At 44.4% G+C, this 21945-nt stretch overlaps 1 protein-coding gene across 4 annotated transcripts in view; it reads left to right on the plus strand.

The window, feature by feature from the left end:
• The window catches only part of sema5ba (sema domain, seven thrombospondin repeats (type 1 and type 1-like), transmembrane domain (TM) and short cytoplasmic domain, (semaphorin) 5Ba), a 233209-nt gene extending 228078 nt beyond the window's left edge, over window positions 1-5131 (plus strand). For all 4 annotated transcript variants that reach the window (XM_029636696.2, XM_029636702.2, XM_029636710.2 and 1 more), the window contains one exon: window positions 309-5131. In XM_029636696.2, the coding sequence (XP_029492556.1) occupies window positions 309-479 (171 nt within the window). In that variant the 3' untranslated portion in view covers window positions 480-5131. The remainder of the gene's footprint in view (window positions 1-308) is intronic.
• The last annotated feature ends 16814 nt before the right edge of the window (window positions 5132-21945 follow it).

Consider the following 21945-nt stretch of genomic DNA (forward strand, 5'->3'; position numbering starts at 1 on the left):
TGTACCTTACTTAGAAATCCACTTACAGTACCCAGCACTGTTGCCCCCACTTTTCAACCTGTAAGAGTCTAATATATTGATATTGCTCCTGTCTGAGTCGTTGGTAAACTAACCCATCTGTTACAGCACTGGTATAAAACTCTTATGTCACTGTTATAACACTGTTATGACTGTTTTCTCTACTCTTCCCACCTCACCCAGAAAAACACTTTACTAAACAGTACGTACCTTTTCAACTGATCAGTGTTTTTTGTATAATTTTGTAGCCACTGTCACCTGTTATGACACTGTCTTCTCTCCTCCCCCAGACTCTGAACAAGAATAACCTGCTCCCAGATGAGAGGTCTAACTTCTACCCAACGCCCCTGCAGCAGACTAACATGTACACCACCACCTACTACCCCACAGCGCTGGGCAAATATGACTACAACAGGCCTGACTCCTCCCCTTCCCCCTGCAGGACCTATAACAACAGCTGAGACACCCCGCCCCCACCCCCATGGCCCCCGGCACCGCCCACCCAGACTGAACTGAACTCCACCCCAATCACAATGGTGACAGATCTTAATGGTGACTGAACCCATCCATTTTTGCTCCCCTCTCCTTTATCCCATGGTATCTACCAAATGGTGAGGGGGGTGTAAGTGTATACCTGGAACATACACTCTGTAGAGGTGCTGATGCCTCCATTAGACTCGCTAAGTAGAGCCAGGATTTTGATCATAGTTTGGGGTATATTTTGGGGGTGTGAGTACTGGATATCACAGTGTCAACATAGTGCTTCGGTGGAGAGATAAATGATGAACTCTATAAGACACTATAAGCTACAGTATGGAGTTGAACTACTTATCCCTGTGGAACTTGACAACCTGGGCGCCTTACTGTAGGTGTTGTGTTGCTATCCAGAGAGGCTTGAGTTGGCCATAGGAGAAAACTCTCTTCCCTGGTCTGTCTGGTCACCTCTATGATTGAGTCGCTTTTTTTATTTTATTTTTGATTTTTTACTCCCTTTTTCAATCTTGTCTCATCGCTGCAACTCCCCAACGGGCTCGGGAGAGGCAAAGGTTGAGTCATGCGTCCTCCAAAACATGACCAGCCTAACCGCGCTCCTTAACACCACCACTAGCTTAACCTGGAGGCCAGCCACACCAATGTGTCAGAGGAAACACTGTTCAACTGGCGAACGGGGTCAGCCTGCGGGAACCTGGCCTTCCACAAGGAGTTGCTAGAGCGCGATGAGCCAAGTAAAGCCCCATCGTCCAAACCCTCCCCTAACCCGGATGACGCTGGGCCAATTGTAACACCTCCAGCACTGCGATGCAGTGGCTTAGACCGCTGCACCACTTGGGAGGCCTATAAATGAATCTCTATGACACCAACATACCCTCGGTCTGCAGCATCCATCCCCATGATAAACACCTAATTCTCCCAACAACAATAGCAGTTACCCAGAACAACCCTACCAGCGCATATCATTATGTCTGTCCTTCAGTATGGTGGATGCGAATCGGGAGGGAACAAAAAAAAGAACTAAATTAATTCAAGAGATGAAGAGATCAATATCAGTTCTATTGTGTTTGGAGGTGGATGGATGCACTCAGGTCACCTCGCCTCATCAAATGACACGAGGAGGACAAGTACCTGGGACCTCAGCTCTGCTGTGGCGCCATGTTTTTGGGTGGTACTATGGGACCAGGGGAACAGAGGCACATCCAGGAATGGCAGTGTGTGATCTGTTATAGGAAAAGTGCCTACACTAGACCACATAGATACAGACATACTCACTGCTGGAGAGAATCTCTATCTGCTTATGTCCAAACAAGGCCCACACCTCAGGCTGGCTGTGTTATGTACTCTATCGGTATGTTCACAAAGGCAATGTTTCCCAGGGAATGATCTGAACATGGGCTAGAGAGATGAGGTGTCTGACTGAAATACAGTGGGAATCATCCAGCTTTGGGATGCTTTGGGTATACAATAGAGAGGATCATGTGGAGTCAAATTTGACTTTCTATCACTTCTTTTTTATGATGATATAAAGACTTTTGGAAGGAATTCCCTTGGTTCTAGAATGGAATGGATGTATTCTACTGAGTACTATACCTACCTACCGCTCAGTGGTCATATTAAATATGGCCAGTGTGCAGAACTGGACTGCAGCCGATTTTATATGATATCATACAAGGTGGGATAAAAAAGATAGTAGCGGGGCATTTTTTTATGAGGGAGGTTATTTGTTTGATGTTCAAGAGAGCAGTAGGATAGGAGGAAATCTTTTATTTCACAAATAAGGGATAGCTGATTCACTTGAGTTTCTCATCGGTTTCACACCACAACATATAAAAAAAATCACAGCAGCTTAGTAGCCAATAGGTGTCTGACAAATGAAAGGAGAATGTTGCTTTATTACAACCACGTCTTTATTTTTGAAGGCATGTTATAGAAGGGTGCAGACCTTTATTTTTGTTGTTGCAATTTCACTTGTTTTTGAGAAACATACCCCAACCAGCGAGTCACAACCTCCTCCTCGTTGTGCAGTACGGGAGCTCTGAAAAAACATGAACAAATGCTCCAAAAACACTCAAATCCTTTTAGAAACGGAAAACCTTCAGTATAGTGATGCAGGTCTTTAGATATTGTACACGTGAAATTGTGTCATTCCGAACTTTATCCGCAACATTATATTCCATTTTGTGCATCTCAAGCTGTTTCCCCTATCTAGCTGTTCCATTCTCCTAGTGGCCTGCTGCTAAAATGGATGGAGAGGTATCATTCGAGTTGCAACAAAATGGAATATAACGTTGCGGATAAAGTTTGGAATGGCACAATTTCATGTGTACAACATCTAAAGACCTGCATCACTATACTGAGAGGGTTCCTGTTTCAAAAAAATATTTTTGGAGCATTTGTTCATGTTTTTTCAGAGCCTCCGTACTGCACAACAAGGATGAGGAAATGACTTGCTGGTTGGGGTAAGTTAACTCAAATAAAATAAAAAGTGAAATTGCAAAAAAAAGTGTATGGATCCTTGTATAATACTCCAATTCAGTACATATAAAATTGAGATTTGGTTGTAAAAACACACACTATTCTCCTTTAAGATTTTACAAAAATAAAATAACGTAGAAGCAAATATTCAGACTGACTGTAGCGAATATCAATGTGTCCCGCTCTTTACAATGCTAAATCATGCTTAAAATGTTTTGGTATGAGATTATTGTTGTGTGTGTGTGTGTGCGTGTGTTTGCACGTGTGTGTGTGTGTGTGTGTGTGTGCACGCATGTTGGCGTGTGTGTGTTTGCTTGCTTCGTATGTGTATGCCTGTGAGAGTGAATGAGGAGAGGAACAGACAACTGTATGTATTTTGTACAATGTAAATGTAATTCTTTCTTACATATGACTGTGTATATAATGGGATCTGTAAAGGGGTATGTGCATTTTTTCCACACATTATGATGATAGCACTCCTAATGTTCCACTGGGTTTCCATATGTTCCATGTATAAGATGATAATCATTGTAAGTTAACGAGAGCTGCGCAGTTGTCATAAGGAAACACTATTTATAGTGAAGCTTGGATCATAAAGGGCATTTCAGAAACAGAACTGAGCTATATTTTATTATTATGCCCGCTCTTAAAATGAATGCTAATTTAGCAGCAATGCTTTCAGTTCCACTCATAGAAATGGTATGATTCTATTCTATCGTTCTAATTCTATAGTTCCGTTATATGCACGAGAGCTCTATCTGTACATAAGAGACAGCCTTCGATCTGCAGAGCATTAATGACATCTAAAGGTTAGTATAATGTAAAGGTATATTGTTGTATAGCTAACACTGTTTTAAAAAAAAAAGCCTTAGTTGAAAAAAAAGAAGAAAAAAGTGCAGCAGCTATGTACTCACCAACCATGGGGTTTGTAAGGGGATAGAGTTTGTCAATGTGACTGGTTGATTACGGCCTGGACAACTTCTCCAGCTGTTTTGTAACTTTCTATAGATGTACAGTTTGTCCAGATCCTATGTAGTATCTTAATCCCCGTTTATACCTGGTGCTAACATACATGCCTTGTCCTGATTGTGTCCACATCCTGGTTGTGGCAACATATGCAGACAGGTATAGATGATCAAAAGACACATTATGATCTGATTGTGATTAGATCTTACTGACCACCTCTGGAGGTAGTCAGGGACTCATTCTGTCTGGCTATCTCACAAGTCTCTGGACAGTGAAACCATTTAAATAATGATTATATTGCCTTCTAAAATAATTGACATGTGTCTTAAAATAAATAAATAAATATTATTTTGAAAGAAATCCATCAAATAATTTTCATACAGTGAGGGACCATGAAATCTGGTCACAGTGCGGACACGGTGGATGAATAAGGCTGCGTTTAGTCAGACTGGCTGTCTGACTGGCTGTCTGACTGGCTTGGCTGTCTGACTGGCTGTCTGACTGGCTTGGCTGTCTGACTGGCTGTCTGACTGGCTGTCTGACTGGCTGTCTGACTGGCTGTCTGACTGGCTGTCTGTCTAAACGCAGCCTTATTCATCAATCGTGATACGGATTTAGTTTTTTTACAAAAAATGTTCACCAGGTATAAATAAGGTTTAGAGTAACAAAGACAGCCTGTCCTTTTAGAAGCACTCGTGCCATTTTAATACAAAATATCACCACAACAGTTTAAAAAACAAAGATTTTAAATGAACAAGAACAAGACACAGAAAATGGTGAGTAGTGTATAGTAATAGTATTACGATAGTTCATTAACTAGATCAAAGTAATTCAGCTGTTTAGAGGATTTACAGCAACCCCTCCACCCAATGGTTTTCCTTTTCCCCACTTGCCTGACCCACATTTTGGGGTTTGTGATTGGCTCCCCCTAAATGATGACTCCCTTTGATTGTCTTCCTCTGGCCCTGTAGTAATTTTTGATTGGGCAAGCTGGATGTCACATTGTGAATCTTTGTCCCCTGATTGGCTCGGTGCCCTTCTATGCAACTGACCTGGTGGTACTATTAGATATGTGATGTAGACTGTAATCACTGCCTTTTAGACACTGTGAATTTTTTGGTACTCTATATTTTTGTATATTGTACATTATAAAGGATAATAAACCTTGATGCCAACATGGCGTGTGTGTGAACTCCATCATTCCATCAGGTCACTCCAATGCCTCTGCAAATTACGCTATACGGTATGTACAGGTATCACCTGAAATTGCCAACACATCATCCCTATCATTTTATACCTAAACTTCCCTCATGCTGAAAGTATCTATATACTGTATGTAGCCTACAGTACTGTGCTTGGCAGGGCTGAAATCAATCTGACAAGTCAGAAAGCCCCACCCCACTCAGGTACAGTGCTTCCTCATTTGGCTGGGGTGCTGCCCTGGCTGTGCCTCTCCATTACCCAGAGAAGCATAGGACTAATGAGAGTGTCTTTATTGATGAATGCAGCAATTGCATTAATCACCTCATCTGCTGAGCTGACCCACAGGCATGGACATGATGGAGTGTGATCATGGTGTGATGGGAAAGCTGGCTCACCATCTATAGTAGTCTCGTCCTATAGGCTAATACTGCTGAGTATTGCCCTATAGGGATGGCTGGTGTGTGAGGTAACTATCCATCAGATGATGTAATGAGAGTCAGAGTAGAAATGAAGAGGACTATACAGGACACCACTGCTGCAAAAGAGGTGACCCTCTCTCTCCACTCTGGTTTTTAATGATCTATGTCACCATGGGAGTCCATCCTCCTGTACAGTGTCCTCTGGGCTGCAGAGCTGCAAGTTAGAACAAAGTGTTAACACATGTCTATACTTATTGGCTCCAGTGCTTTAAAATGAGTGTCGGCATAAGTGTGCCACGGCCCTCTGATGTACATTACACCATGACCAGTAGCCTTTGAGAAACATGGATCTTAAGGACTGTCCTCGTTATTGGCTCCAGTGCTCTACCATTAGCTTAGCATCAGTGCGTCTGTCTGATGTACATTACAACATCACCAGTGGGCCTAGTAGATCTTAGATGCTCTAGTTCTCTCTGATGATGTTTATCAAGTGGAGGGCCGTTGTTGATTGTGTTGAAGTATTGCTTCCCCAGAGGGAGGATCAAGAGTGGGATGCAGAGACAGACGTGTTTGTGTGTTTACATGACAGAGAAGATCACACAGAACCCCATCTCTGAGCCAGACGATGGCTCTCATCGCAACGTCTGTGGGTTCTGGATCGTGTCGTCGTGTTCAGTGGCCAGTCTCACACACACACACACGCACTCACAAAAGCTCAGATCTCCATCCTCTGAGAAATACTGGGAAATTGTTTGATTTGACGCATTAGCTAACAATCCACCAGCCAACTCTTCTTTGAAGTGAACGATGGAACTTTGCCTGAAATGAACTCAAAGGGACTTCATGGCATTTGAAATCTAATTAAAGAGTCTAGATTCTACTGTGTCTTGAACAACAATTATAAGGTCCATCTACAGGTTTGTAGACATTTGGGTTTTGACACTTTCAAACTGACCATTTCAGTGATCTGTCTTTATAAAAAGTCAGCAAATTTTAATCAGAGGCAAGCTTCAGTGTTTACTCTGCTAATCAACAACCTTTGTCGAATCAGGTAGAGCTGTGGTGCAGTTGACCAGTGGACAACACTGGAACTATGGTTGAGGCAAGGGTTATGGTTGAACCGGGATGTGGACATGACAATTAAGCGGAGCCAGTTCAGAAAGGAAACTTGAGGGCCCCGCCTCAGCTGACACATTAGCTGAGATGGTAGGTCTGTAGCCAAGTGCTTTGAAAGGCTGGTCATGGCTCAGATCAACACCATTATCCCAGAAACCCTAGACCCACTCCAAATTCATACCGCCCCAATCGATCCACAGATGATGCAATCTCTATTGCACTCCACACTTCCCTTTCCCACCTGGACAAATGGAACACCTATGTGAGAATGCTATTCATTAACTACAGCTCAGCATTCAACACCATAGTGCCCTCAAAGCTCATCACTAAGCTAAGGACCCTGGGACTAAACACCTCCCTCTGCAACTGGATCCTGGACTTCCTGACGGGCCACCCCCAGGTGGTAATTGTAACAACACATCCACCACGCTGATCCTCAAGACTGGGGCCCCTCAGGGGTGGGTGCTCAGTACCCTCCTGTACTCCCTGTTTACGAATGACTACATGGCCAGGCTCGCTCCAACAACATCATTAAGTTTGCCGATGGCACTGCAGTGGTAGGCCTGATCGCCTATCCGGAGGAGGTCAGAGACCTGGCCGTGTGGTGCCAGGAAAACAACCTCTCCCTCAACGTGATCAAGACAAATGAGATGATTGTGGAGGACCGAGCATGCCCCCATTCTCATCGACAGGGTTGTAGTGGAGCAGGTTGCGAGCTTCAAGTTCCTTGGTGTCCACATCACCAACAAACTATCATGGTCCAAACACACCAAGACAGTTGTGAAGAGGGCACGACAATGCCCATTCCCCCTCAGGAGACTGAAAATATTTGTCATGGGTCCTCAGATCCTCAAGAGGTTCTACAGCTGCACCATCGAGAGCTTCCTGACTGGTTGCATCACTGCCTGGTATGGCAACTGCCCGGCTTCCAACCGCAAGACACTACAGAGGGTAGTGTGTACGGCCCAGTACATCACCGGGGCCAAGCTTCCTGCGCTCGTAGGCCTCTTCAACAGATTTTTCCCACAGGACTGTGAGCTTTGCAATTTCCGGGCGATTTCTTTACCATGATTCTGTCAATAAGAATAACAAACGGAGCTATTTTCGCCTACAAAATAATATTTTTGAAAAAAGGAACATTGGCTATCTAACTGGGATATGATGTACACAGCCTTTCGTGAAGGGGACCAGAGTACCATGTCTGGTCTAAGGTTGGTAGAAGCAATCTCAGGGGGAAAAATTAGTTGCTGGCCAATATCGACAAGCATCTTCCAGTCCCGGGCCATGGCTAGGTGTCCAGTTTCTGGCTTCGTAGGAGGATGCTTGGGCCTTTTCTGTCCCTCCCGGATGAATGTTGTTGTTTTGACGGGATTGCTTGTTTTTGGAGGTAATGAATTGGTTGCACACCTCTTGGTCTCAAGTTCTGCAGCCAGGTTCTTGAGGACTCGATTGTGACTCCAGGTGTAGCGGCCTTGTGAGAGGCTGGTCTTGCAACCTGTCATTATATGCCTGAGAGTCGCTGGAGCTGGGCAGAGGGGGCAGGTCGCGTCCTCGCCATACCATTGATGTAGGTTTTTTGGTGATGGAAGCACATCATAAACAACTCTTATGATGAAGCTGATGTTGCTTGCCTCCATTTGCCAAAGTTCACTCCAGTTGATCTTTCTCTTCTCCAGGCCTTCCCACCGCATCCATTGCCCTTGTTTAGCAAGATAGACAGCCTTTGCACTTCTTGCAGTCTCTTCCTGTCTGTGCACCTCCTCGACCACCAGCTTCCTGCGTTCAGATGTTGTTGCCTTATGGAACGTTGGTTTGCTTGCTGCCAGGCCAAAGCCTCCTCTTCCATGCTGGATATTCCCCACAATGTCTTGGTGTCTCAGGGCTGATGTTGCTTGCTGCACAGCCTTGGATGATGTCCATTTCCGTCCAGTTTGTAGGGGAGGTGCAGCCTTGCTAATGGTCTGGTCTTTGGAGTCCTTCAATGTCATCTGAAGTCTTACTTTAGAGCACTTGTACTCTTCCGTTAGACTTGTAAGAGGTATCTCAACGACCCCTTTGCCATAGAGGCCGATGTTACTCAGGCATCGTGGGACACCCAGCCATTTAAGTAACAAGAACATTTCCCAGGACATAGACATATCTGATATGGGCAGAAATCTTAAATTCTTGTTAATTTAACTGTGCTGTCCAATTTACAGTAGTTACAGCTACTACAGTGAAAGAATACCATGCTATTGTTTGAGGAGAGTGTACAGTTATGAACTTGAAAATGTATCAATAAACCAATTAGGCATATTTGGGCAGACTTGATACAATATTTTGAACAGAAATGTAGCAGTTCATTGGATCAGTCTAAAACGTTGCACATACACTTCTGCCATCACATACACTTCTGCCATCTTGCACCTAACCTGGAATAATACATTGATCTTTTACTTGTGTTTCAAGGATGATAAAAATATGTTTTATTTCTTTGGATGGCTGGTATTTTTGTCTTTGTTTTATCTTTTACCAGATCTAATGTGTTAAATTCTCCTACATTAATTTCACATTTCAACAAACTTCAAAGTGTTTCCTTTCAAATGGTGTCTAGAGTATGTATATCCTTGCTTCAGGTCCTGATCTATACGCAGTTAGATTTGGGTATGTAATTTTAGGCAAAAAATTTTTTTTTAAGGGTCCGATCCTTAAGCATTGAATAATGAAAGCTTTCGCGATATACGCTCTGCCTCTTCATGTTAGCTCACTGTGCAAGAAAAGCGCCCATATGAAATATAGCCTACGAGCAGTGAGTGTGGTAAATTATACTATTCCCCCGGCAGGAACACAGCACCTAAAAGGTGGAGGCTGTGGTGGTGGTGGGCGCAAGAAGCCAGTGCATTGAAGCAGTAGCAGCAAGTGCCAACAGGATGAGTGAGCAGACCCTTCAACTTAAATAGCCTGCCCAATAAATCAAATCAAATTTTATTTGTCACATGCGCCGAATACAACAGGTGTAGGACACCTTACAGTGAAATGCTTACTGTAGCTTCATGTCCACATCCAGAGATGGGCAGTATTTCTGTTACATGTATCTAAAATATGCATGTCAATTATTTCGGAGTATTTTGTCATTTGTATTACACTGGGCTGAACTACACTCCAATGTATTTTGTAACAAGATACTTTCGAGAGCTGTATTTTCAAAATACAAAATACTTTGTCATTTTTTATAGCGGTTCACCATTTTGTGGCCCCTTTTCACTCTGCATTAATATCATTAGTCTATTGGCACTATGGTGTGATAAGAGCATCAGCTAAATGAACTAAATATAAATATGTATATATAATCTTTTAATTGCAAAGCGTGCTGGGTAGTATTTCAATGAGCGCTGCCCCAAAACAAGGTTTTGTCTTAAAGTGATACACCTTTTGCCAAAATTGACTTTTTGTAGCAGGTTGAGGAATTAGGAGAACAAGGTTAATCATCAACATTTTACTGTAGTGGGCTAAATCAAGGTCACACAAAGTGATTATTGGTGTCTTATACAAATCTAATTTGAAACAAAAATATATGCCTCACACACATGGCTATCTTCCAAGATGGCGTAGCAGTCGGACGTGTGTTTTGTCTTGTCCCGTCCTGTATAGTGTAAATATAGTTTTTCCTCGTTTTTTTTTCTGTATATATTTCGTACATATTTTAATCTCACTTTCCAACTACAGGCTGAATATACTCTCCTGCAACCCGCATCACCCAATGTGGTACGGATCTGCTTTTTCTATACTTTAGAATCGGAACCCTCATCAGAAGCTAGCCGCTAACTAGCTACTAGCTAGCCACTGCTAGCGGTCTTCAACGCTAACTAGGACACCAGCGCGACATCTACCCAAAGCATATCAGACTGCTTTTTCTCTACCACATCTCCGGATTCCTACCGCAAGCTCTGAACCTTTATACCGGATCATCGTAAATAGCTAGCTGCAATCCAAGTGGCTACTCCTGGCTAACGTCTCTGTCCCAGAGCAAGCACCAGTTAGCCTGGAGCTAGCCTCGAGCTAAGCCCATCTCCCGACTTGCCGAAGAGGTCCAAAAATACCTAATTTGCCAATTGGCCTGGACCCTCTACTGACCCTCTACTGCCGACACGGAGCCCCGCCGATCCATCACGACTGGTCCGCCGACATAATCGTCCGAGGGGTTCAACAGGCTTTTCCGCTGCGACATCGCCAAAGATCCATCTGCTGGCCAAGGCCCGCGAGCTTTCTGAATCGCTGTATCTCCAGCTCACCGCATGAAGAGGAATAAACAGACTCACCCCATCGCGGCGTCCCCCAAAGGTTAACTCTCTAGCCCTCGCTATCTCCCTGCTTGCTAATTCGGCCTGCTAACGGCTAGCTTGTCAAGCTCCGGTCCGCTAACTGCTACCTTGTCTAGCTCGGGCCTACGAACTGTTAGCTTGTTAGCAAAGGCCTGCTAACCGTCTGAACCACCGCGTCCCAATCACTCTCTGACCCCATTTACTTAAAAAAAAAAATTGTTTATACCTTCCGGAAACCTGCCTCACCCAATGTGATACGGAATCGCTGTTACTTTTACTCTTATTTTTATTTTTATGACACACTCAAGAACCTCCAGACGCTAACCAGCTAACTAGCTACAAGCTAGTTAGTCATTGTTAGTTTTTTTTTAAAACCTGGATAACACTCGCCAGCCCAGCCCCCCTGCCCATCCACCGCTGCCCCCTGGACACTGATCTCTTGGCTACATAGCTGACGCACGCTGGACTGTCCATTAATCACGGTACTCCTTTCTGCTTGTTTGTCTTACCTGTCGGCCCCGTTGCCTAGTCAACGCCATTTTACCTGCTGTTTGTTGTGCTAGCGGATTAGCCTCGCCTACTGTTTTTAGCTAGCTTTCCAAATTCAACACCTGTGATTACTGTATGCCTCGCTGTATGTCTCTCTCAGATGTCAATATGCCTTGTATACTGTTGTTCAGGTTAGTTATAATTGTTTTAGTTCACAATGGAGCCCCTAGACCCACTCTGCATACCCCTGTTACCTCCTTTGTCCCACCTCCCACACATGCGGTGACCTCACCCATTACAACCAGCATGTCCAGAGATACAACCTGTCTCATCATCACCCAGTGCCTGGGCTTACCTCCGCTGTACCCGCACCCCACCATACCCCTGTCTGCGCATTATGCCCTGAATATATTCTACCATGCCCAGAAACCTGCTCCTCTTATCCTCTGCCCCCAACGCTCTAGGCGACCAGTTTTGATAGCCTTTAGCCGCACCCTCATACTACTCCTTCTCTGTTCCGCGGGTGATGTGGAGGTAAACCCAGGCCCTGCATGTCCCCAGGTACCCTCATTTGTTGACTTCTGTGATCGAAAAAGCCTTGGTTTTATGCATGTCAACATCAGAAGCCTCCTCCCTAAGTTTGTTTTACTCACTGCTTTAGCACACTCTGCTAACCCTGATGTCCTTGCTGTGTCTGAATCCTGGCTCAGGAAGGCCACCAAAAATTCAGAGATTTCCATACCCAACTATAACATCTTCCGTCAAGATAGAACTACCAAAGGGGCGGAGTTGCAGTCTACTGCAGAGATAGCCTGCAAAGTAATGTCATACTTTCCAGGTCCATACCCAAACAGTTCGAACTACTAATTTAGAAAATTACCCTCTCCAGAAATAAGTCTCTCACTGTTGCCGCCTGCTACCGGCCACCCTCAGCTCCCAGCTGTGCCTGGACACCATTTGTGAATTGATCGCCCCCATCTAGCTTCAGAGTTTGTTCTGTTAGGTGACCTAAACTGGGATATGCTTAACACCCCGGCAGTCCTACAATGTAAGCTAGATGCCCTCAATCTCAAAATCATCAAGGAACCCACCAGGTACAACCTTAACTCTGTAAACAAGGGCACCCTCATAGACGTCATCCTGACCAACTGGCCCTCCAAATACACCTCCGCTGTCTTCAACCAGGATCTCAGCGATCACTGCCTCATTGCCTGTATCCGCCACGGAGCCGCAGTCAAACGACCACCCCTCATCACTGTCAAACGCTCCCTAAAACACTTCTGTGAGCAGGCCTTTCTAATCGACCTGGCCCGGGTATCCTGGAAGGACATTGACCTCATCCCGTCAGTTGAGGATGCCTGGTCATTCTTTAAAAGTAACTTCCTCACCATTTTAGATAAGCATGCTCCGTTCAAAAATGCAGAACCAAGAACAGATACAGCCCTTGGTTCACTCCAGACCTGACTGCCCTCGACCAGCACAAAAACATCCTGTGGCGGACTGCAATAGCATCGAATAGCCCCGTGATATGCAACTGTTCAGGAAGTCAGGAACCAATACACGCACTCAGTCAGGAAAGCTAAGGCCAGCTTCTTCAGGCAGAAGTTTGCATCCTGTAGCTCCAACTCCAAAAAGTTCTGGGACACTGTGAAGTCCATGGAGAACAAGAGCACCTCCTCACAGCTGCCCACTGCACTGAGGCTAGGTAACACGGTCTCCACCGATAAATCCACGATTATCGAAAGCTTCAATAAGCACTTCTCAACGGCTGGCCATGCCTTCCGCCTGGCTACTCCAACCTCGGCCAACAGCTCCGCCCCCCCGCAGCTCCTCGCCCAAGCCTCTCCAGGTTCTCCTTTACCCAAATCCAGATAGCAGATGTTCTGAAAGAGCTGCAAAACCTAGACCCGTACAAATCAGCTGGGCTTGACAATCTGGACCCTCTATTTCTGAAACTATCTGCCGCCATTGTCGCAACCCCTATTACCAGCCTGTTCAACCTCTCTTTCATATCGTCTGAGATCCCCAAGGATTGAAAGCTGCCGCAGTCATCCCCTCTTCAAAGGCGGAGACACCCTGGACCCAAACTGCTATAGACCTATATCCATCCTGCCCTGCCTATCTAAGGTCTTCGAAAGCCAAGTCAACAAACAGGTCACTGACCATCTCGAATCCCACCGTACCTTCTCCGCTGTGCAATCTGGTTTCCGAGCCGGTCACGGGTGCACCTCAGCCACGCTCAAGGTACTAAACGATATCATAACCGCCATCGATAAAAGACAGTACTGTGCAGCCGTCTTCATCGACCTCGCCAAGGCTTTCGACTCTGTCAATCACCATATTCTTATCGGCAAGACTCAATAGCCTCGGTTTCTCGGATGACTGCCTTGCCTGGTTCACCAATTACTTTGCAGACAGAGTTCAGTGTGTCAAATCGGAGGGCATGCTGTCCGGTCCTCTGGCAGTCTCTATGGGGTGCCACAGGGTTCAATTCTCGGGCCGACTCTTTTCTCTGTATATATCAATGATGTTGCTCTTGCTGCGGGCGATTCCCTGATCCACCTCTACGCAGACGACACCATTCTATGTACTTTTCGGCCCGTCATTGGACACTGTGCTATCTAACCTCAAACGAGCTTCAATGCCATACAGCACTCCTTCCGTGGCCTCCAACTGCTCTTAAACGCGAGTAAAACCAAATGCATGCTTTTCAACCGATCGCTGCCTGCACCCGCATGCCCGACTAGCATCACCACCCTGGATGGTTCCGACCTTGAATATGTGGACATCTATAAGTACCTAGGTGTCTGGCTAGACTGCAAACTCTCCTTCCAGACTCACATCAAACATCTCCAATCGAAAATCAAATCAAGAGTCGGCTTTCTATTCCGCAACAAAGCCTCCTTCACTCACGCCGCCAAGCTTACCCTAGTAAAACTGACTATCCTACCGATCCTCGATTTCGGCGATGTCATCTACAAAATGGCTTCCAACACTCTACTCAGCAAACTGGATGCAGTCTATCATAGTGCCATCCGTTTTGTCACCAAAGCACCTTATACCACCCACCACTGCGACTTGTATGCTCTAGTCGGCTGGCCCTCGCTACATATTCGTCGCCAGACCCACTGGCTCCAGGTCATCTACAAGTCCATGTAGGGTAAAGCTCCGCCTTATCTCAGTTCACTGGTCACGATGGCAACACCCATCCGTAGCACACGCTCCAGCAGGTGTATCTCACTGATCATCCCTAAAGCCAACACCTCATTTGGCCGCCTTTCGTTCCAGTACTCTGCTGCCTGTGACTGGAACGAACTGCAAAAATCGCTGAAGTTGGAGACTTTTATCTCCCTCACCAACTTCAAACATCAGCTATCCGAGCAGCTAACCGATCGCTGCAGCTGTACATAGTCTATTGGTAAATAGCCCACCCATTTTCACCTACCTCATTCCCATACTGTTTTTATACTGTTTTTATTTATTTATTTATTTACTTTTCTGCTCTTTTGCACACCAATATCTCTACCTGTACATGACCATCTGATCATTTATCACCCCAGTGTTAATCTGCAAAATTGTATTATTCGCCTACCTCCTCATGCCTTTTGCACACATTGTATATAGACTGCCCATTTTTTTTTCTACTGTGTTATTGACTTGTGAATTGTTTACTTCATGTGTAACTCTGTGTTGTCTGTTCACACTGCTATGCTTTATCTTGGCCAGGTCGCAGTTGCAAATGAGAACTTGTTCTCAACTAGCCTACCTGGTTAAATAAAGGTGAAATAAAAAAAAATAAAAAAATGGGCTTAAAAAAGAAGACACCTGTACCATGTCAGATATGGAGATGATATTTATTCCATTTTGAGTTTGCATCACAGAAGACTGAAATATAACAAAAATGTTTGACATAGAAACACAGGATTTGTCAGTTTTCTTTGAAATAATATGAATATCATTATAAAAATATGAATAACATTCCACCCATGAGGCCAAAAAGGGCACTTTTGGTCATTGACTGCAGGAAAAGGCTACGAGTCTATTGATTCACCCATGCGTCAATCTAAGTGAAATCATTTAAAAAATCCCCATCTAAATCCATCAGTTTAAGCTAGAGATATCTGTTTCGCATGGGCTGTGTCTCAATCCACCACATCAGCAAATGGTGGCCTTCTGTATCTGTGGTGGAATGTGGCTGAGCCGGTGCAGACCATGTGACATCCCGAAAATCGGTCTTCTCACAAAAAAACATCTGTAGAGTCAGAACGGTTTGGCCTACAAACTAATATGATGCTGTTCTCCGTTTGGTCTACGACCCTCATAAATGTCACAGGACTCGTATATGAAGGTAACAACGTACAAAATATGGAAATATGGAGTTAGTTTTGTGCCAACCGAAAAAAGGTTAAATATGTGTCCAAAAAACTAAGATATTTCTTGAGCTTTCTTATATCTCCTAGATATAGGACAGACACTTCAAAACCTTATTCCTTATGATATTTTTTTTTACTGTCTGTTTTTGCCATGTATGAATATGTTATTCAATGCATTTCTGTGGGCTATAGTATTAAAGGCCAAATTCCTTTTTAAATATATATTTTTTTACCTACTGGTAAAAATTCAAAACATGACCTAGAAACAAGGCCAATGATAAATGGTGTGCTTTTCAGTTCATTTTGGTATGTTCATTTTCACATATATATTTACATTTAGTTAATTTAGCAGACACTCTTCTTACAGTCAGTGAATTCAACTAAGGTAGATAAACAACACATATCACAGTCATGGCAAGTAAAACGTTTCTATAACCATTACTGAGAATGTTGTTGCTGTTCATGTTGGCTACTTGCAAATATATTTCTATATTTCAAAATTAAACACATTTCAAAATATAAGTATTTTTTTGTTTATTTTGATACATTGATCTTTATGGGGCGGCAGGGTAGCCTAGTGGTTAGAGCGTTGGACTAGTAACCGGTTGCAAGTTCAAACCCCCGAGCTGACATGGTACAAATCTGTCGTTCTGCCCCTGAACAGGCAGTTAACCCACTGTTCCTAGGCCGTCATTGAAAATAAGAATTTGTTCTTAACTGACTTGCCTGGTAAAAAAAATGGTATTTTGTAGTTGTATTTTGTCATTTCTTCCCATCCCTGTCCAGATCCTGTTTCAACCCTAACCCTAGATGACCAATAGAGGACCAAAGGTCAGAGTTGATCTAACAACTCCAGTGCCTTGTATCCTCCAACCTCCATTAGCCAGACCAACACAAGAGGATGGGTTGATGTTGGTACTGGTTAAGATAGCCTGAAGGTGAGTGATGAGTGGGAGGCAGAGAAAGGGCAGTGATGTACGGTCTTCTCCTGTACACCATCCCTCCCCAGTCCTCTCTAATGAGAGAGAGAGGAATGAAAGAGGGAGGGAACCAAACAATGTTAGAACACCATGAGGCTCCATCCATGCTCACATCTTTAAAAATTAAAAATAAACATAGTACCAGTCTCAAATTACATGCTAAAATCAATTATAGAATGTTTTACTTTTATATTTATTTTATTAGGGACTCATTTGAGCACCTCCAGTTTAAAGTTGTTGGTCGTTGCGAGGCTGTAAGGTATTGATGGAGACATCCATTTGTGTTTTATTTAATCTACTTAACCACCTGTCAGGGGTTGTAAATGCTAAAGCACACTCTGAGGAGTGGGGATATTGATGACTTGGCCGTAAAACTTACTAAAAAATTGCTGATGGCACGAAAATGTGGATGGGGACATGCACAAATCTAAAGATGGTATAAAAAGGGACTCCACCATGCCCAAATAAAGGAAACAGGGTCTTACTGAATCATAGAGGCCTGTACACACTCAAGTTGCCAAATGATATATAACACATTTGACACAATTGTTGTGAAACCAATTATATTTTTGTGATGCTACAGAGAGTTTGTCTGCACAAAAATGTTTAAACAACCATTATCCGGTGTCTATACAGGTAATTACTTTTTGCATAGAAAAACTCTGTTGGCCTCCCGGGTGGCGCAGTGGTCGAGGGCACTGCATCGCAGCGTGCCACCAGAGGCATTAGCTGTGCCACCAGAGACTCTGGGTTCACGCCCAGGCTCTGTCGCAGCCCGCCGTGACCGGGAGGTCCATGGGGCGACTCACAATTGGCCTAGCGTCGCCTGGGTTAGGGAGGGTTTGGCCGGTAGGGATATCCTTGTCTCATCACACACCAGCAACTCCTGTAGCGGGTCTGGCGCAGTGCGCGCTAACCAAGGTAGCCAAGTGCACGGTGTTTCCTCCGACACATTGGTGCGGCTGGCTTCCGGGTTGGAGGTGCACTGTGTTAAGAAACAGTGCTGCTTGTTTGGGTTGTGTTTCGGAGGACGCATGACCTTCGACCTTCGTCTCTCCCGAGCCCGTACGGGAGTTGTTGCAATGAGACAAGATAGTAATTACTAACAATTGGATACCACGAAATTGGGGAGAAAAGGGGGTAAAAAATAAATAAAAATATAACGGTATCAGAACCGTTCTGCCAAATGCGTAGTTATCACGACTCAGGATATGGTCCAGATGCAGACACGGGAGGCAGATAGTACAGTTCTCACATGATTTATTGGAAACAAGGGGCAGGCAAAGGGCAGGTCGAGGGCCGGCAGAGGTTCATGATCAGGTCTGTCAGGCAGGTACAGAATGGCAGGCAGGTTCGGGGTCATGGCAGGCAGAGGTTCATGATCAGGTCTGTCAGGCAGGTACAGAATGGCAGGCAGGTTCGGGGTCATGGCAGGCAGAGGTTCATGATCAGGTCTGTCAGGCAGGTACAGAATGGCAGGCAGGTTCGGGGTCATGGCAGGCAGAGGTTCATGATCAGGTCTGTCAGGCAGGTACAGAATGGCAGGCAGGTTCGGGGTCATGGCAGGCAGAGGTTCATGATCAGGTCTGTCAGGCAGGTACAGAATGGCAGGCAGGTTCGGGGTCATGGCAGGCAGAGGTTCATGATCAGGTCTGTCAGGCAGGTACAGAATGGCAGGCAGGTTCGGGGTCATGGCAGGCAGAGGTTTGCCATCAGGTCAGAGTCAGGCAGGTACAGAATGGCAGGCAGGTTCGGGGTCATGGCAGGCAGAGGTTTGCCATCAGGTCAGAGTCAGGCAGGTACTGAATGGCAGGCAGGTTCGGGGTCATGGCAGGCAGAGGTTTGCCATCAGGTCAGAGTCAGGATGGCAGGCAGGTTCGGGGTCAGGGCAGGCAGAATGGTCAGAACCGGAAAAAAACTGAACTAGAGAAACAGGAAGGCGGGAGAAAACGCTGGTAAGACCGGACAAGACAAGACTAACTGGAAAACAGATAAACAAAGAACACAAAGAACAAAGAACACAGGGTATAATGGGGAAGATGGGCGACACCTGGAAGGGGGTGAAAAAGCACAAAGACAGGTGAAAAAGATCAGGGTGTGACAGTAGTACTGGACATTAGTTGTACAATCTGCATGTGTACAGTGTTTTTCATAAGTAAAGGAGTAGCCAGCCAAATAGAAAAAGTTGCCAGCTAGGGAGCTCTGGGCTGGGGGAACATGCCCCTCCTGGGGAAAGAAATTTGGTTAATTAAGAAATGCTAGCGGCCATTACTAAATGAAAACGCGAGTTGGTTTCGGGGTGTGGTTTGATGTGCTTGTTTTGTGTGTGTGTGTTCTTTTCACTATACTGCCCCCCCCCCCTACCCTTCCATCCCTACCCTAATTTGAGTAAACAAACGGACAACAATACTTCTACTGTTATTTACGGCAATTTCACTCACATCTACGGTACCTGTAGTTAAATAATTATATATACAGTATATTCCTCATTTTATTTTTCTTCAAGTGCTGGATTTTCACCCACAGTGGCCAATACACTATTCATTCTGATCTTAACTCCAATCTTCCATTGTCCACAGATTTAAAAACATACAGAAATTCCAGTGTTTCTATGTCGAACGGTTTTGTTATATTCCAGTTTTCTGTAAAGTTGGAGTCGGAAGTTTACATACACTTAGGTTGGAGTAATTAAAACTCCACTCCACAAATGTCTTGTTAACAAACTATAGTTTTGGCAAGTCGGTTAGGACATCTACTTTGTGCATGACACAATTAATTTTTCCAACAATTGTTTGCAGACAGATTATTTCACTTATAATTCACTGTATCACAATTCCAGTGGGTCTGACGTTTACATACACTAAGTTGATTGTGCCTTTAAACAGCTTGGAAACATATTTCTTGGCTGTAGAAACTTCTGATAGGCTAATTGACATCATTTGAGTCAATTGGAGGTGTACCTGTATTTCAAGGCCTACCTTCAAATCCAGTGGCTCTTTGCTTGACATCATGGAAAAATCAAAAGAAATACGCCAAGACATCAGAAAAAGTCTGGTTCATCCTTGGGAGCATTTTACAAATAACTGAAGGTACCACATTCATCTGTACAAACAATAGTATGCAAGTATAAACACCTTGGGAACATGCAGCCATCATACCAATCAGGAAGGAGACGCAGTCTGTCTCCTAGAGATGAATGTACTTTGGTATGAAAAGTGCAAATCAATCCCAGAACAACAGCAAAGGCCCTTGTGAAGATGCTGGTCGAAACAGGTACAAAAGTATCTATATCCACAGTAAAACGAGTCCTATCGACATAACCTGAAAGGCCGCTCAGCAAGGAAGAAGCCACTGCTCCAAAACCGCCATAAAAAAGCCAGACAGTTTGCAACTGCACATGGGGACAAAGATCATACTTTTTGATGAAACAAAAATACAACTGTTTGGCCATAATGACCATTGTTATGTTTGGAGGAAAAAGGGGGAGGCTTGCAAGCCGAAGAATACCATTCCAACCATGAAGCACGAGGTGGCAGCATCATGTTGTGGGGGTGCTTTGCTGCAGGAGGGACTGGTGCACTTCACAAAATTGATGGCATCATGTGGGAGGAAAATTATGTGGATATATTGAAGCGACATCTCAAGACATCAGTCAGGAAGTTAAAGCTTGGTTGCAAATGGGTCTTCCAAATGGACAATGACTCCAAGCATACTTCCAAAGTTGTGGCAAAATGGCTTAAGGACAACACAAAGCCCTGACCTCAATCCTCTAGAAAATTTGTGGGCAGAATTGAAAAAGCATGTGCGAGCAAGGAGGCCTACAAACCTGGCTCAGTTACACCAGCTCTGTCAGGAGGAATGGGCCAAAATTCACTTGTGAAGCTTGTGGAAGGCTACCTGAAACATTTGACCCAAGTTAAACAATTTAAAGGCAATGCTACCAAATAATAATTGAGTGTATGTAAACTTCCGACTTCAACTGTAGTGTAATATTGGGAACTCAAAATGTAATACATTTCAACTCTATATCTGACATGGTACAGGTGCCTTCTTTGTTTTAAGCCCATAATCATGTGTGTGAGGTGTATCATTTTGTTTCAAAGTAGATTTGTTTAAGACTACCAAGAAACACTCTGTACGACTTTGATTTAGTTCACTGCAGTAAAAGGTTATTACACTAAAGACTTACCATGTCTTGTAGTGGCTGCAGCTCAATCACCTCTTTCTGCTGACATAACATGGGACTTGTGAAAGCGGACTTTTTCTACACTTGAGAGGATCCGGAAAAGAAAATCATCACCAAATCGTCTGTGAAACCCAAATCGTCTGTGAAACCCAAATCGTCTGTGAAACCCAAATCGTGTGAGCTACAAACTTAAGTCACCACCATCGAAAGATGAGACTCTCCACAAACACGAAAGATGAGACTCTCCACAAACACGAAAGATGAGAGTCTCCACAAACACGAAAGATGAGACTCTCCACAAACACGACAGTGTCGTTTATTTGGCTCTTCAACATCCACAAGCTTTGCAGCGTTTCGAGGTCTTAGAGTCTCCAGACCGAACCGTTGGAGCTACAAACTAATGTTTCCCCAATATTGAATGGGGAGACTCTCACCACCAAGAAGATGTCAGTTGCTTCAGGGGAGTCATCTGAAGGTAACCCAGTAGCCTACTTGGCTGTAAAACTTGCAAAAGGTTCATAGGGGGTCAAATGTGACACGACCAAACATGGGTCTAGAGATATATGTATTGTATCATATCTGCTGCTGCTCGTTCTTTTCACAAGATTGGTGTGTGTAGCTTGTTGTTGTTGTCCAATAATACGTCATCAAAGCGGCAGGGCAGTAGGCTACAGTCATAGCCTCCGTGTGGGGCAAAAGTTAGGCGATATCTAATCAATGGAAGATGAAATTAAAATGCTGCAATTAGCAGGAGGATAGGCTACAATGATCAAGAGACAACAGGTACTGCTACTGAAAAGAAAAGCACGCAACTATAGAGGACAAACATACAGTGGTTTCCTCCTTTAAAAGTTGCATCATACTGCGGCACACCTTGCGCTGCCTCAGCAATCAATGGCAGTCGTTTCATGCTCAGCCATTTTT

This window comes from Oncorhynchus nerka, linkage group LG3, assembly GCF_034236695.1.
Source record: "Oncorhynchus nerka isolate Pitt River linkage group LG3, Oner_Uvic_2.0, whole genome shotgun sequence".
NCBI classification, from domain to species: domain Eukaryota; kingdom Metazoa; phylum Chordata; class Actinopteri; order Salmoniformes; family Salmonidae; genus Oncorhynchus; species Oncorhynchus nerka.